Genomic DNA, 16,039 nt, shown 5'->3' with positions numbered 1-16,039 from the left:
AATTTAATTTTAATATATATATTCCGCTACGTTCTGATTTCAACAATGGTATCAGAGCCAATTCGTGGTTGGATCATATAGTACGAAACTTCTTCTTCAAAATTTATTTAAGAAATTAGTGGTTTGAGAGATTTCAAAGAAATTTTAATTTCTTTATTTCAAGTTATGCCTTAACCATTCATGATAGAAATGAATCTTGTCTAAAAATATGTAAAGTAATATATTTTATAATTTAGATATAAATTTCTTATGACAAAAGTATATTAACATATTAAAATTTTCAATACCTATTTGTCTTAAAAGACTATAAAGATTAATGGAGATAAATCTTGTAGTGAGATTGTGTGAATGCAGAAGAAGTTAATTAATGATGCGATATTTTAATAATTATAAAATCCCTTAAATATATTAAGGTCAAGATTTGTTAAAAGCTCTCTACTAATAACTATAATGATAGTTAGAGTTTTTACATAAGTCGGTACAGTTCAGCCGTATGCTTGTGTCAAAACATCTATAATTTATCATAATTATTAGTGGGTCGACTTAACTCAAATTCATTGACTTGTTTAGCTCAGCTAAGGTCAATTGATTTGATGGAAAAGTGTTGAGAATATAAGACTCGATAAGAATATACCGAAAGTCACATAGATTTGTGATTGACAAGTTAATGTCTACCTGATAAATGTAGCATGTAGGTACAACTCAGTTGTGTGTATACTATATGATTCAGAGTTTTGATTTTACTAGAAATTGTTACCAACTAATTCCCGATTCTAACAGTGGGGGTTGTTGGACTTGAATAAAATAATAGGAGTTATACAAATTCTTTATTAAATATATTCCACAGATACTAAATTTTGCTTTAAATTATTATATTTTAGATGGCAAACACAAATACCTTTTCAGTGCGAAGCATTTTCGAGAAATAGAATACCCTCAGTTATAACTACCTAGATTGGTATAGGAAACTAAAAACCATCATGAGACATGAAAGAAAATTTTATGTGCTTGAAGACGAACCAATGAAGGAGTTTGTGTCCGACGCTTCGGACGAAGATTAGTCATATTATTCTCAATATATGGAAGATGCATTGGATGTGCAATGCATCATACTATCTTCTATGTCTCCCGAGTTGCAGAGAAAACATGAGAACATGAGTTCTAGGGAGATTGATCAGCACTTACGTGAGCTCTTCCAAGAAAGTGCGAGAGTAGAGAGGTATGAAACCTCTCTACTGGTGGAAGGAAACCAGGTTGGGTCTCATGTACTCAAGATGATAGGATACATAGAGAGGCTTGAGACCTTAGGTTCCAAATTGGACCAGGACTGGACTATTGACCTGGTCTTGTCATTACTACCTCCATCATTTTTTCAGTTCATATTAAACTTCAACATGAATAGCATAGACAAGTGTTTGACTAATCTGATGACAATGCTGAAAACTACTAAGAAGGGTATGAAGGTAAATCCTTCACTGCATGTAATGATGATTAGAAAAACAAATAAGCGCCTTAACACTGGGGAGTTTAATCCCAAGGCTAATGTAGTGAATAATCCTAGATATCAAGATCATAAGAAGCTTAAGAGAGGGATGCATGTATCCCAATCTAATGAGAAGGAGGTCATGTGTTTCATATTGTGGCAAGAAAGGTCATTGGAAGAAAAACTGATATATTTTCATATAGTGACAGTAGAGCGGATGCTTTGGGTATCTTTACGATAAAGTACAATCTTTCTATTTTTTCACCATGGGTCATAGATTCTGAAAGTAGTTCTTATATTTGTGTGAACATACAGGGTCTACGTGATTGCAGACGGTTGTCCAAGGGCGAGATGGACTTATGAGTAGCTAATGGAGCAAGAGTTGTTGCGTTAGCTGTAGGAATTTATTTAATAAATTTGCCTAATGGACTTGTTTTAAATTTAGAAAATTACTATTTTGTTTCTAGTTTCTCAAAAAATATCATTTCAATATCGAGTTTGGACACCAAGGGATTTGTTTTTCAATTCAAGGACAAATTATGTTCCTTTTATTTGAACAATATGTTCTATGAGAATGGTTTATTGAATAATAGTATTTATGTTCTTAACTTAGATGAACCAATTTATTGTATTGAAAGTAAGAAATAAAAATTGCATGACTCAAACTTGACATATCTCTGTCATTGTAGACTTGGTCATATAACTGAAAAGCACATCGCTAGATTACTTAGTAATGGGTATTTGGACTCTTTTGAATTAGAGCTCATAGATATATGTGAAGCATGTTTATAAGGGAAAATGACCAAGAAGTCTTTCACCATGATAGGTGAATGGGCAAAGGAACCATTAGAACTCATACATAGTGATATTTGTGGGCCATTACAAGTTCAGACTACAGGAGTGTATACCTACTTCGTGAATTTTACTGATGATTTAAGTAGAAATGGATATATCTACTCAATGTGACATAAATCTAAAACTCTAGACAAGTTTAAGGAGTTTAAGAATGAAGTAGAAAATCAATGTGGCAAGAAAATTAAAGCCCTGATCGAGGTGGTGAGTATTTAAGCTAAGAGTTCATTGATTACCTAAAAGAGTGGGATAATTTTTCAATTTACACTTCCTAGAATGCAAGAGTGAGCGGTGTTTTAGAAAGGAGAAATCACATACTCATGAATATGGTTAGATCAATGATGAGTCATATAAGTCTTCCAATATTGTTTTGGGGCTATGTCTTAGAAATAATGGCATACACACTTAACCGAGTTCTAATCAAATTAGTAAATAAGACTCCTTATGAGTTATGGTTTGGAAAAAAAATCAAATTTGTCTTACCTTAAGATATGAGGTTGTGATGCTTACATGAAAAATGAAAATTCTAATAAGCTTGTAGTAAGATCCATAAAATGTATGTTTGTAGGTTATCCCAAAGCTTAATGGGATACTATTTTTATTTCTCAAGTGAACACAAAGTTATTGTTGCTCAATATACTACTTTCTTAGAAAAAGTGTTTATTTCTAAAGAAAGTAGTGGGAGTAAAGTAAATCTTGAAGACATTGCAAAATCTACAAATAGGTTGGAAGATAAACAGTTAGATGATGAGACTGTCATAAGTACAAGTGTCTCCTTCATCCGAGACTGCTCAAGAAATGCGAGATCAATGTAAGTCTACAAGAATACATCGACAGTCAAATAGATATGGTTGGTTGATAACCCAAGATGAGGAAGTGCTACTTATTAAAAATGATAAACCGTTGACTTACGAGGAAGCTGTTGGTGCAACCTTAGGTCAAGGTTGACCTGGTTGACCCGACTCGAGTTGACCTGACTCGAGTTGTATTTTGATGTTTGACGAGAATAGTGAAGTTGTATTTTGATGTTTGACAAGAATAGGAACTTGGGAGTGTGGGTGCAACCTTTGGTCAAGGTTGACCTGGTTGACCCGACTTGAGTTGACCTGATTCGGGAAAAGTCCAAGTATGGAGACTTGGCACGGGAAAAGTCCAAGTATGGAGACTTGGCACGGAAAAGTCCAAGCAGGGAGCTTGGCACGGGAAAAGACCAAGCAGGGAGCTTAGCACGGGGAAAAGTCCAAGTATGGAAGCTTGGCATGGGAAGTCAAAGAGGGCTCGGTAGCTCGTTCTCTGGACCGGACGTGGAAGTCGGAGAGGGCTCGGCAGCTCGTTCTCCGGACTAGGTCAGAGAGGGCTCGGGAGCTCGTTCTCTGGACCGGACGAAGTCGGAGAGGGCTCGGTAGCTCGTTCTCCGGACTAGGTCAGAGAGGGCTCGGGAGCTCGTTCTCTGGACCAGACGAAGTCGGAGAGGGCTCGGTAGCTCGTTCTCCGGACTAGGTCAGAGAGGGCTCGAGAGCTCGTTCTCTAGACCGGACGTGGAAGTCGGAGAGGGCTCGGTAGCTCGTTCTCCGGACTAGGTCAGAGAGGGCTCGGGAGCTCGTTCTTTGGACCGGACGAAGTCGGAGAGGGCTCGGTAGCTCGTTCTCCGGACTAGGTCAGAGAGGGCTCGGGAGCTCGTTCTCTGGACCAGACAGAGTTGGAGAGGGCTCGATAGCTCGTTCTCCGGACTAGGTCAGAGAGGGCTCGGTAGCTCGTTCTCTGGACCGGATGAGGAAGTCGGAGAGGGCTCGGTAGCTCGTTCTCCGGACTAGATCAGAGAGGGCTCGGTAGCTCGTTCTCTAGACCGGGAAGGCTGGGAAATTGGATCGGTCTGCAGACCGATCCAGTGATACTATGGGTTATCTGATCGGTCTGGTGACCGATCAGTAACCAAACAGTGGCTCACTGTAAGGTATCTGATCGGTCACCAGACCGATCAGGAAACGATCAGGAGGCAGAAAAAGGTAGGGGGATCGGTCTGTGGACCGATCCACCTATAGCCTGATCGGTCCACAGACCGATCAGGCTTCGAAGCCAACTCTCACAGAGAGTTGGTTGATCTGTCTGGGGACCGATCAGCCTAGGGCCTGATCGGTCCACAGATCGATCAGGAGACTCCTAGACCGATCAGGGATGTCCTGGACCGATCAGGCTATGACCTGATCGGTCCAGGCCTAGCCGTTGAGACACAACGGCTAGATTTCTGTGTTGTTCTTTGTCTTCTTCACAGGTGCAGCAGGTGCAGGATATATATCGAGGTCGAGGGCCTCTACAGTAACAGTTCTTGCTCTTCCTCCTTACTGTGATTTGAGCTTTGCTGAGCTCCTCTTCACTGAAGCTTCGTGTGAGCTTCCCTCGATTGGTTGATCAGCTGCTGTTGGCATCATCTGTGAAGTTGCTGCTTCATCAACGGACTCCAGTCGACGAGAAGAAGGCAAGCAAACTTGGTAGAGTGTATTTACATTCATATTATCCATTGTTTCTTGCTTTATTTCTTGTACTCCTTTATTGCTGTTGCAAAAGAGATTGTGGCGAGGTTTCTCCACCCAGAAGGAGTTCTTATTAGCCGGTTTTCCGGGGTCTCATCCACCGACGGATTGATAGGATTCGTCCACCTTACGGACACGCCGAGGAGTAGGAGTATCATCTCCGAACCTCGTTACATCATCGTGTTTGAGGTTTGATCTTCTCCACTTTCGTTTCTACATTGTATTTCCGCTGCGCTAACCTAAATTGTAGGAAGAAACGATAATTTGAGGTCGGCTATTCACACCCCCTCTCTAGCCGCTATCCGAAGGTCCTAACAGAAGCAATTGCTGCAAATGATTCTGAGAAATGATTAGAAGCCATAAAATCTGAAATGAGCTCCATGTACACCAACCAAGTTTAGGAGTTGCTTGATGTGTAGATTAGGGTAAAATCCATAGTGTGCAAATAGATCTTCAAGAAAAAGATTGACATGGATGAGAACATAAGTACCTATAAAGTAAGACTGTGACAAAGGGTTTCAATCAATGTCAAGGAATTAACTATGATGAAACATTTTCGTCCGTTGCAATGCTTAAGTCCATTAGCATTTTGCTAGCTATAACAACTTACAAAGATTATGAGATTTGAAAAATGGATATAAAAACTACTTTCCTAAATGGAAGGTTATAGGAGGATGTATATATAGTACAATCTCCCAGTTTTATAACATCCAAGAACGCTAATAAATTATGTAAGCTTAAGAGATCTATTTATGAACTAAAACAAGCATCTCAGAGTTGGAATATGTGATTTGACGAAATCGTTAAAGATTTTTCTTTTGTCAAGAATCTAGAAGAACCTTGCGTTTACAAAAATATTAGTGGAAGCAAAATTATGTTAATAGTGTTGTTTGTTGATATTATACTTCTTGTAGGCAATGACATTCCTAGCCTAGAATCTACCAAGATTTGGTTGGGAGAGTGTTTCTCAAAGAAAGATTTGGAGATGTAATCTATGTCTTAGATATTAGAATATACCGAGATAGATAAAACAGGTTACTAGGGTCGAGTTAAAGTACATACTTTGATAAAATGCTGAATAGATTCGGTATGCAGGACTCCAAGAGAGGATATTTACTAGTGTCATATGGTGTACATCTTTTTAAGGTTGTGTCCAGAAATGCAAGAGGAGAGAAGTAGAATGAATAAGATACCTTATGTTTTAGCTATAGGGTCTATAATGTATGTTATGATATGCACTCGTCCAGATGTTTCATATGCATTAAGCATGACGAGTAGATATTAGTCAGATCCTGGAGAGGGTCATTGGACTGCAGTAAAGACTATCATTAAATATCTTAAAAGAACAAAGAACATGTTCTTGATTTTCGGAGGAGACGAGGAATTGGTCGTTAAATAATATACTGGCACCAATTTTTAGACAGGTCAAGATGATATGAAATCACAACAAGGTTATGTATTTTTTTGAATGGTGTAGTTGTTTGCTGGAGGAGTTCCAAGTAGGAGACAATTGCAGATTTAATAGCTGAGTCCGAGTACATAGAAGCTTCAGAGACAGCAAAGGAAGCTGTGTGGATCAAGAACTTCATAGCAGAGCTTGAAGTGATTCTTAGCATTGTTGATTCAGTTGTGCTATACTGTGACAATAATAAGGTCATAGTGCAGGTAAAGGAGCCAAGGTCTCACCAATGATCCAAGCATGTACTGAGGAAGTATCACCTCCTTAGAGAGATTGTTTAGAGGGTGACATGTTGGTTAGAAAAGTAGATACCAGTGAGAACATCGCTGACCCACTTACAAAGGCCTTACCTCTATAAAAACATGAAACCCATGTTAGGAGCTAGGACTGAAAGTCTATAGTGTTTGGTAATAGTGTAAGTGGGAGATTGATAGTGTGTGCACTTATGTGCCAAGACACTCCTTATGTATTTTGTGGATAATTATTTCATAAAGGCAAGTATTTATTATTAATTATTTACTTTTTATATATATATGATTAATGATAAAGTTTCACATATTAATGGTTTTATTAATCTAAAAAATAGCCCATAATTGGATAAATATCTAGAGGGGACATAGATATCTAGATCAACACTGAGTTATGATTAGGCCGAGATAGACCGAGGGATGGATATCCAAGTTATACTTATGGTGCCTTGAGTTTAGAGGTACACTAGACATGACCCGCTTAAAAGGAGACCACATATTAAGCATCATTGGTCATTTCTCTTGTGAACGAGTGTAAATGATCTTTTGACTTGAAACCTTCATTTACTTTATTCGTGAAGTTATGTACTTTGATGTCATTCAAAGTAGTCTTTAATTATATTATGATTAATATAGTTGTTAAGTGTATAGCAAAGCGCAAAGAAAATATTGTTGAGTCAATAGAGGATTCATCGCTCTCTTGAATTATGAGTTAACATCCTGACCGCTTGATATAGATATTAGAGACTCAAAATCCATGGCTATGGGAGAAGTGATTTATCATTCAAGAGGGGTCTATTATATCTTGGAAATCAAGTAAAAAAATTAACTTGGTAATCATGCATAATGTACCGAATTAATTAGAATGTAAGCTTAGATGAAGAGATTGAATTACACAATAATCGGTTCATGGTGGCTTATTATTTATGACTAATATTTTATCACTTTGGATGACTAAAAATTGTTGTCACTGCCTTCATGTATAAGACCTAGATGGTCGCACACATAACACGTAGATATGAACATTATCTATAATTGATTATTTTAGTGGATACTAAAATTAATTAATTATTATTTCTAAATTAGAATTAATTACATTATTATTTAATTCTTAAAAATCGGAAGTTAGAATAGATCAAGATTAAGAGGGTGTTTGGCTAAACTTATTAAAAACAGCTTATAAGTTCATACAGCTTATAAGTTGTTTTAGGAGCTTATAAGTTGTTAGATCTTATTTTAAAAATAAGTTGTTAAAGTGTTTGGGTGAACTTATTACAATCAACTTAAAGATATTGATGTGTTTGGTATTATAAGATCTTTTTATTAATAAAATTACCAAAAAGGGTATAATACTATTAATAGAGGGTTTTGAGATTTTTATTAATAGAGGGTTTTGGGCAAATTTCTGCACCGAGGGAGAGAAAATTAGAAAGAGGCGTTGGCGGAGAAGATGACACAACGTTGGAAGAAAAGTCGGCGGAGATAAAAAGATATTAGGCTTATAAAAATTTATGGAGGATAAGATGGGGATTTATGAAATTATATAAGGATATTTTAGATAAATAAATTATTAAAATAAGATCTTTTTTTAAAAAGTAGGGTCTTCCATACTTTTTTAAAAACAGCTTATAAGCTCCAAAACAACTTATTTTGACAGCTTATAAGTTGTTTGAAAAAAAATTTACCAAACAAATTTGAAGAGTTAAAAGCTCCAAAACAACTTATAAGCTGTTTTAGAGAGCTTATAAGCTTAGCCAAACACCCTCTAAATATGAATTTATTTGATCAAAGGAAAGATTAATGCAGAATTCGAATAGTCACAATCATGATGATTAATAGAGCATTCGAATAGTTACAATCATGATGATTAATGGAGAATTTGAACAACCATCATCATAATGATTAATAAAGAATTTGAAGTCATACCTTTTCATCTTCCTCGGAGGTAGTCATCCTTGAAAAATTTTCTGAAAGATGAAAGATGGAACTCTCTCGCCACTTCTCTGGCGAAGACTTCTTCTTCGCTTTCTTCCATCGAAAGGGATCGATAGTGCTTCCAAGGTTTTGTCAATCTAAGATGCCAGCACCTAACGAATTGTATCAAGTTTGTGATCTAGTGGGCGTGGATACCATTAGAGTAGTCACACCAGGGCTAGCTTTAGGCATAGGCCATTAAGGCTTATGCTTAGAGCCCCAATTTTATTGGGGCCCATTATTTTTAATATATTAAATATATTTTTATGTGTTTTTAAAAGAGAATAATAAAAAGAATATGGTCGATAAAAGATTGACAATCTCATTCTTTAAAAATTAGGGTCATTATTTTTAATATATTAAATATATTTTTATAATAGGGCCCACATGATTAAAGATTTACATGATCTCAATCTATCGAAGGTTTGGATTTCGTAAAGATTTCATTATGATTCCAATGGATAGAGTCATAAATGAGCTATTTTTTTAAATAAAATAAATTTATTTTTAATTATGGATATTATTTTATAAGATCTAATCTATTCTTCTTCAATATCTCTCAATCCTAGCCTTCTCTTGCTATGTTTCTCTTATGCTTTTCCTTTGATCAATAAGAACATGAATTGAAATTTTTTTATCTTATCCATATAATGTAAAATAAAAATGCTAGTCTTTTTTTAGTCTCCCCTCTTCCCCTTTTCTAACTCTCCTTCTATGTGCTTCTCTTCCTCGTTGAGATTGGAGAAGAGAAACAACACCTAACACTAACACGGTGATTTGATTGGTGTTGATACTATGCTCTTTGCTTAATAAAATTCAAATGTTGATGCATTCATCTATATTGTGTCTTATTGAAATGAAATATTTTATTATTTTTGAGCAATAACGAGTTAGATATCTTTATTATTTTGTTTCCTTGATAGACATTAAGTTTAACTTTTATTTAGATATATTTACAGTCATAAATTGTTCGATTTTCCCTTTGTTTCTATTCTATCATTTATAACTATTCTAGTTTAGATGTTGAAAAATATGGGTTGTTTTTTTTTTCTTTTGCTTTGCGTCTAAAAGGCTCCCATTTAGTTCTTGATAAATGATAATGGCTGGTTTGGTCTCACTGTGATTTTTATTTTCTAAGACTTGTATTGAGTTTTGTCATTTTATACATATATTTTTTATTTATTTATTTTTTTGTGCTTTGCAGGTGATAATGAGTTGAGCATGGGAATATGATTTTTTTTTTCTATTGTTATCCTATTTGATTGTTCTTATTTCCTCAATTTTATTTCTTTTTATAAGGGTTATTTTCTTTGTAAACTTATTATCTATTTGAGGTATATTATTATATCAAATAATAATACTCTGTTTAATACTGTAAAGTCTATACTAATCTGAATTAGTTTATCAAAACTTGAATATGAAAATTTAATTAATAATTTTACATCTCAAAAAGTGAAAAAATTAAATTTTATAAAAAATATTTTTAAATTAATATTTTAATTTGTTAAAAAAAACTTAAATCACCATTTTCGATCCCAAATCTAAATGAAAAAGGATGAACAAATTTTTTTTTAACAATGTCAAAGGTCTAAATTTTTTGTTTCTGCCTAGGGCCTTAAATAAGCTTGAGCCAACCCTGAGTCACACGTGGGGCTCTCATTTATTTGTGATTTCATTCACTTTATCTAGGACTATGAGGTATGTTTTATTTCATGATATTTTATTTAAAACTAGTGTGATCGTGCACACGCGTTGCGTGTGTAATATAATAATATATAAATTATTTGAGGCCCAACAATAAACTATTGTAATGGACTTCCCTATGAAAAAAATTATTTTAATTTAATATTATACTTATCTTAGTAAAAGAAACTAAGAAAAATATATTTTTTAACATTATCGGCTTAAAATATTTATAGAAACTTCTTTAATCATAGTGTTATCAATTCTAAGATGTGGGACTAAAGAGAATTTTATTTTTTTTATATAAAACAACCAGAGAAAATTAATGATGAGAAAAATTTATAATAATACGTCGTAGTTGAGTCTCGAACTCTAGATCACTGATTGTTTCGCTTGTGGAATTACTAATAAACCTTGAAATTATTTTTAGTGTGAATAGAAAAAAGGACAGTAACGTAAATTCATTTTAAGCTTCACCAAAGTTAGTTAGTAAAGGGGGGAGATTTTTAATAAAATAGTAAGATTATATGTACTATAAAAATATCTATAATTTAAGAGAAAAATCTAATTTTAATATATGTATTCTAACATAATCATCTCAGGCGATAAAATTTTTTATAGAGATTCTGCCCATTCCTTTGACCTTTCTAAACTAAAGAAGGAAACAATTTCATTTTACCAATAAAAAATAATTACAATTTCCTTTTAAAAAAGTCTTCATATATTTTCAATTCACTCTTATATTATCACACTTTTTTAGTCCGACTAATTTTAGGATGTTCGATTTAGTCTCATAAAAATAAGTTGGCTAATTTTAGGATAATCGATTCAGTCTCATAAAAAATTTTCCATCAACTTAACATTCTTAGGTCAACTATCCATTAAGAGAAATTCATTTATTAATTCGGCAAAGCTGAGACTCTATCCTTAGATACTTGGAAAACTGAGAAGACGTTCTTCGACTACACCATTGCCCCTAGGGAAAACAATTACATTATATATTTTTTTTTAGTTAGCACCAGATATTCAGCTACCATTAAGATGTTTGGGAAACTAAAAAGACACCCTACCGCTGCACCATTGCCTTGAGGCTATATACTTTTTCTTTAGTTGACATTAGGTATCCGGCTTAAGTTGACTATACTGGGAGTGACAGGCTTAGCATCATGGAAGTTTTTCACCGTCCGCCAGGGTAAATCAGGAAAAGCTCACAACTGGTGACCATCAACCCAACGTTCTCAGGTCAACCGCTCATTAAGGAAAATTCATCCGTTAATTCGTTGAGGTTAACATCGACTAATCCTGGGGCGACTGACCCGATCCCACAAAAGTTTTCCACTAGTTATCAAGGTAATGTGAACGATCTATCAACCTAGCATTCTTAAGTCAATCGCCCATTAAGAAAAATTCATTCATTAATTTGTCGAAGCTAAGACTCGATCCTTGTATGCTTAAGAAACTGAGAATGTATCGTACCGCTGCACCATTACTCTTTTTTTAATTGATACCAAGTATTCATCTTATGATGATTAATCATGGGGATGACCGGTTTGGCTCTACGGAAGTTCCCCACCAGCCACTAGGATAAATCGAAAATGCTAACAACAAGTGACCTATTAGTCTAACATTCTTAGATCAACTACCCATTAAAAAAATTCATCCATTAATTTATTAAAATTAAGATAGATTTTTGAATACATGAGAAATTAAAAAGATACTCTGTCAGTCCACCATGATCCAAAGCAAAATAATTCATTATTGTCCTTTTCTTCCAGAGCATCCATTTTTCCCTTTTTTTATTCCGTGTATCCAACTATCCATTGCTCTTTTCTTCGATCATACATGGCTATGGTGTATCAAATATTCCACATATCCTATTTTCACTAAATAAATTTAACCCATGCTTTAAATAAGCATGAAACAAATCACATCGATGAATTCATCACACCTTATCTTCAATGCCCAACGATATCATCAACCTCTAGAAATTGAGTCTCTCCTCCACTTCTTGGTAAGCCGACTTCCAAAAATTGTCCTGGAAATCCAAGCAATCAGTGTCCTCACTTCCAAAAGGGAACAATAAATCCTCACTGATCATTTCCAAGTTAGGGCCAACATGGTTCATGCAATGTTCCACATCCATCAATGAGGGTGTGATCATCTCTGCCTCCCCTAAAGCTTGATCGACGAAGCCATGGAAGTGTTGACTTTCGTGAGGTTGAAATGTGTTGCAGGGGTTGACTTGTTGCGGATGATGAGGAGGAAGATTGACAGCAGCGGCAGCACTGAGCCCCTGTGATGTTTGTGCTTCAAGGGAGGCAACTTGAGCTTGCAGATTAAGAATCTACAAAAGCATTGGTAATTCTGAGAGGTTATTAAAAAAGAAAAAAAAAATCTTTTCATAGTTTGAGAGGGATTACTACTCACTTGTTGTTGAAGGGTGAAGATGTGGGCGACGCAGCCATAGATCGGATTTTGGAGCCTGGCTTGAGCCTCATAGGAGATCGTGACGGCGGCCTCAGAGCGATCGGCCAACGGCAGGTGCATGAGGAGCTTGGCAACGTTGCTGGCCCCAAACACCTTGTGGACGGCTGCAAAGTGGGCAGCGCCGTGCTCGTGGAGGAAGTAGGGGGCGAAGACGCAGCCGGCCACGCACTTCCGCCGGAGAAACTTGCAGGCACCGCAGGGAGACCCGAAGCCGGCCATGATGATCAACACCGCGAGAGTTTGAAAATTTGAAGTGGTGATGTGTGGCAGTGCAGTGTAGTGACTTGCGAGCTACCTAGCGATATGTGCATTGTCTGGCTTTGGCTTTGGTTTTTAAACACTGAATTGTGAGGAATTTGGTTGGTAATTTAATGGGCCATTGTCTTAGTAATGGCCGACCAGTTCTGATTATTCTAATCTAACTCATTTATGAAGTCCCAAATTAATTGCAAGACGCATGCACGAGCCATCACAAAGCCAATAATTGTCCGCTTATTTACTGCTTTAATTTGTTTCTTATCAACCGTTTAAACCTGTGGGCAGTTCAACAAATTGACTTTCTACATTGACAAAACTTCACTTTCTTCTCGTGTTTTTTCTTTCAATTTACAAACTCTAAGTTGGATCATGCGGTGAGAGGATGATGATGATTGTTGATTAGTTTAAAAGTCTCTTTTGCGTGCTGCTACACAAACCCTCAAGCTGTTGCCTTCCTCCACAAACAATATATGTTGATGTTGTCACCATTTCATAAATTAATCAACAAAAACTTGTCCTTTGATATTGAAGTGGTTAATGATATTTACAGGTCTGAGTCGTCTGACGAGGATCCAGCTGTTTTCATCTACTAATTACATAGCCAAGGTCAGTTACAGTGTAGTAGTAGCTTCCAAGTAATGCTAGTAAACTCTTGATGACTAAAGTTCTGACACTAAATTCAAAGCTGTATTCTGCTTCTACGTTCTTAGATTCTGTCTAAATCTGTATCTCGACGGCAATCTAAAATGCGTCTGGTCGGTGAGTGTGAGATTTGATAACGATGATCCACAGCTCGACCTCTCCTTTTCCCCTCCCTTGTTCTGTGTGTGTACAATATGAGATATCTCGCGATACTCCTGCAAGAAATATATCACTGGATTAATTCAATGAATATGGCAGGTTCTGGTCAAATTTGTCAGTATCTGTGGCTCGCATCAAACTCAAACCATGACCGGTCAAGCCGACAGGAGGTTGACATGTGGACCCAACACACGTGTGTTCTTATAAATCTAACAGAAAAATGCCAGAAGCCTTCGTGTAGGGGAGACAGGGGAGGGCACAGGAGTGGCATTGCCTGGTGGTGAAACGACATGGCCATATCCCTTGGGTTTCAAGGCAGCCAAACCACGTTGGTTTCTAATATTCAGTATCGAATTGGTGTATCTATTGGAATTGGATGGAACAGAGGCAGGCAGATTTTCTAAAGATGGAGTAGGCATGGTAACCTACTGAAGCTAGCAAACGTTTTGATGCCTAAAAGATTGAGAAAGGCATGGGACTGGTCTTGTTTTGGGGCATGCATAACAGTTGGATTGGATTTGGAGGACATGACTTTGTCAACCATCGTCATGTCAGCTGAGAGTTGAACGTTGACTAGGCACAGTGCCGTGAAGGGAGGAGTTTGCAAGTGTTGTCGTCTTGTGATTATGGATATTATCATATTAGTGTTAGTTCTTGCATCATGAAGCTGCAACAGGAAGTGATTCAACAGTTTCATTGGATCTAAAATTTTAAGAACGATGAAAATAATTTTTTTTTTCAAACAAAGCAAGTGTGGAGTATAGTAAATGCCTTGTTGTAAGGTCTAGAAAACAGAATTTGAATCAAATGTTAGCTAAATAACGTCTGCTATAAACACAAACATCACACCAACAAGAGGTCCAAAGAGGTATCTGATATACATACTGTTCCTTGCTAATCACTGCTGAGATGTGAGTCGGAAACAATGAGCTTAACTTCCATTGAGAATACAGAGTCCAGCATATTTGCACAACCAAAATTTTGGTTGCAATCTTATAACTCTGTGTGAGGAGAAAATCGAGAACTTAATCGAGAAACAAGCCAATGGTTATTGTAAACAAGAAAGAATAATCAGGATTTAACTTAATTTTGAAAAAAAAAATGTTTTGTTATTGTAATGTTGGCAAAATTGATGAGATGAAATTGGGATTAATAGTTATGGATTAATAGCTATTCTTTATTTTTTTTTTTTTCTCCCTGCTTGTGTTTCTTCGTCAACAGGACTATCTCCGTAATTATTTTTTTCTTTTTTGTTTTTTCTGAAAGTCGGCTCTGCCATTGTTTTCAGATTGACCCATTGCGCTCTTTGGCTGGAATGGGTCAATCTGAACGGATCAAAAAAGACATGGAGATCTGAAAAGTAAAATAAATGTACGATATTATAGTAAAATAATAATTATGCTCGATGTCTCTTACAGTTTATTTCTATATTATGTAAAGAAAAATAAATCACAAGATTAACCTATAATCAATCATCAAGTGATAAATTTTTACCTAAGTCATACCTCCGCGAAAATTAATCTGTCTCATTATAGTAAATCCACTATACTTAAGTAAACTGGGCACCCATAGGGATAAAAAATAAATGCACGATAGTAGAAGCATCAAGAGGAGAGGCATTTACATAAAATATCAGCAGCTTGTAGCCTAATTCTTCCTCAATTGTTTTCCTCCTTGAATCTTGTTTATCATGGTTAAAGGCCCAAAATATCTTGTCTATTTTTCTGCATCTTGCGACCTTCTATCCTCTTTCCTGTAACTAGTTTCTGCATATGGCTGAGCATGTTTTGTGTGGCTACTATTAGACATTCTCCTCTCATCCCTTTGGAGAACTGTGTAACAGCAGCTCGTGCATTAGCAATGGCCCCACTAATTAGAGAGGTGTTTAATTCAAATTATTATATATAATCTTAGTTATATGATTATCAGATAATAAGATTATGAGAATTAAAACATAATCTAATATTATTTAATTCAATCTATATAATATAACAAAAATTTATTTATTTAAAAATTTAACATATAACTGAGTTTGATATTTTCTTTTATTATCTTATATTACAAAATCAATCATACATATTATTAATATTATTATTTAAATAAAATATCAATATATTTTTATTTAAGTTTTATAATTTAAAATGAAATTCTCATTATAAAAATTTTAAGAATATTTTTGTCATAAAGTATAAATATCAAAGGATATTTTTGACAAAAAAATTCGTTAACCAGGATCAAGAAAAACCTCATTTTTATAATGTTT

The 16,039-nt window shown here is 35.5% G+C and overlaps 1 protein-coding gene across 1 annotated transcript; it reads right to left on the bottom strand.

Annotated features, from left to right (window-relative positions):
• Nucleotides 1-11,977: 11,977 nt before the first annotated feature.
• On the bottom strand, nucleotides 11,978-13,019 carry LOC122054153 (LOB domain-containing protein CRL1-like). Its single transcript, XM_042615969.1, has 2 exons — nucleotides 12,658-13,019; nucleotides 11,978-12,574 (listed from the first exon to the last, which is right to left on the bottom strand). Exons 1-2 carry the CDS (start codon nucleotides 12,934-12,936, stop codon nucleotides 12,212-12,214), a joined length of 642 nt encoding a protein of 213 aa, XP_042471903.1. The 5' UTR covers nucleotides 12,937-13,019; the 3' UTR covers nucleotides 11,978-12,211.
• Between the last annotated feature and the right edge of the window lie 3,020 nt (nucleotides 13,020-16,039).

The sequence above is a fragment of the Zingiber officinale genome, chromosome 3A (assembly GCF_018446385.1).
Source record: "Zingiber officinale cultivar Zhangliang chromosome 3A, Zo_v1.1, whole genome shotgun sequence".
Classification (NCBI taxonomy): domain Eukaryota; kingdom Viridiplantae; phylum Streptophyta; class Magnoliopsida; order Zingiberales; family Zingiberaceae; genus Zingiber; species Zingiber officinale.
Note: the sequence above shows the minus strand (reverse complement) of the source record. Positions and strands in the feature narration are given on the sequence as shown.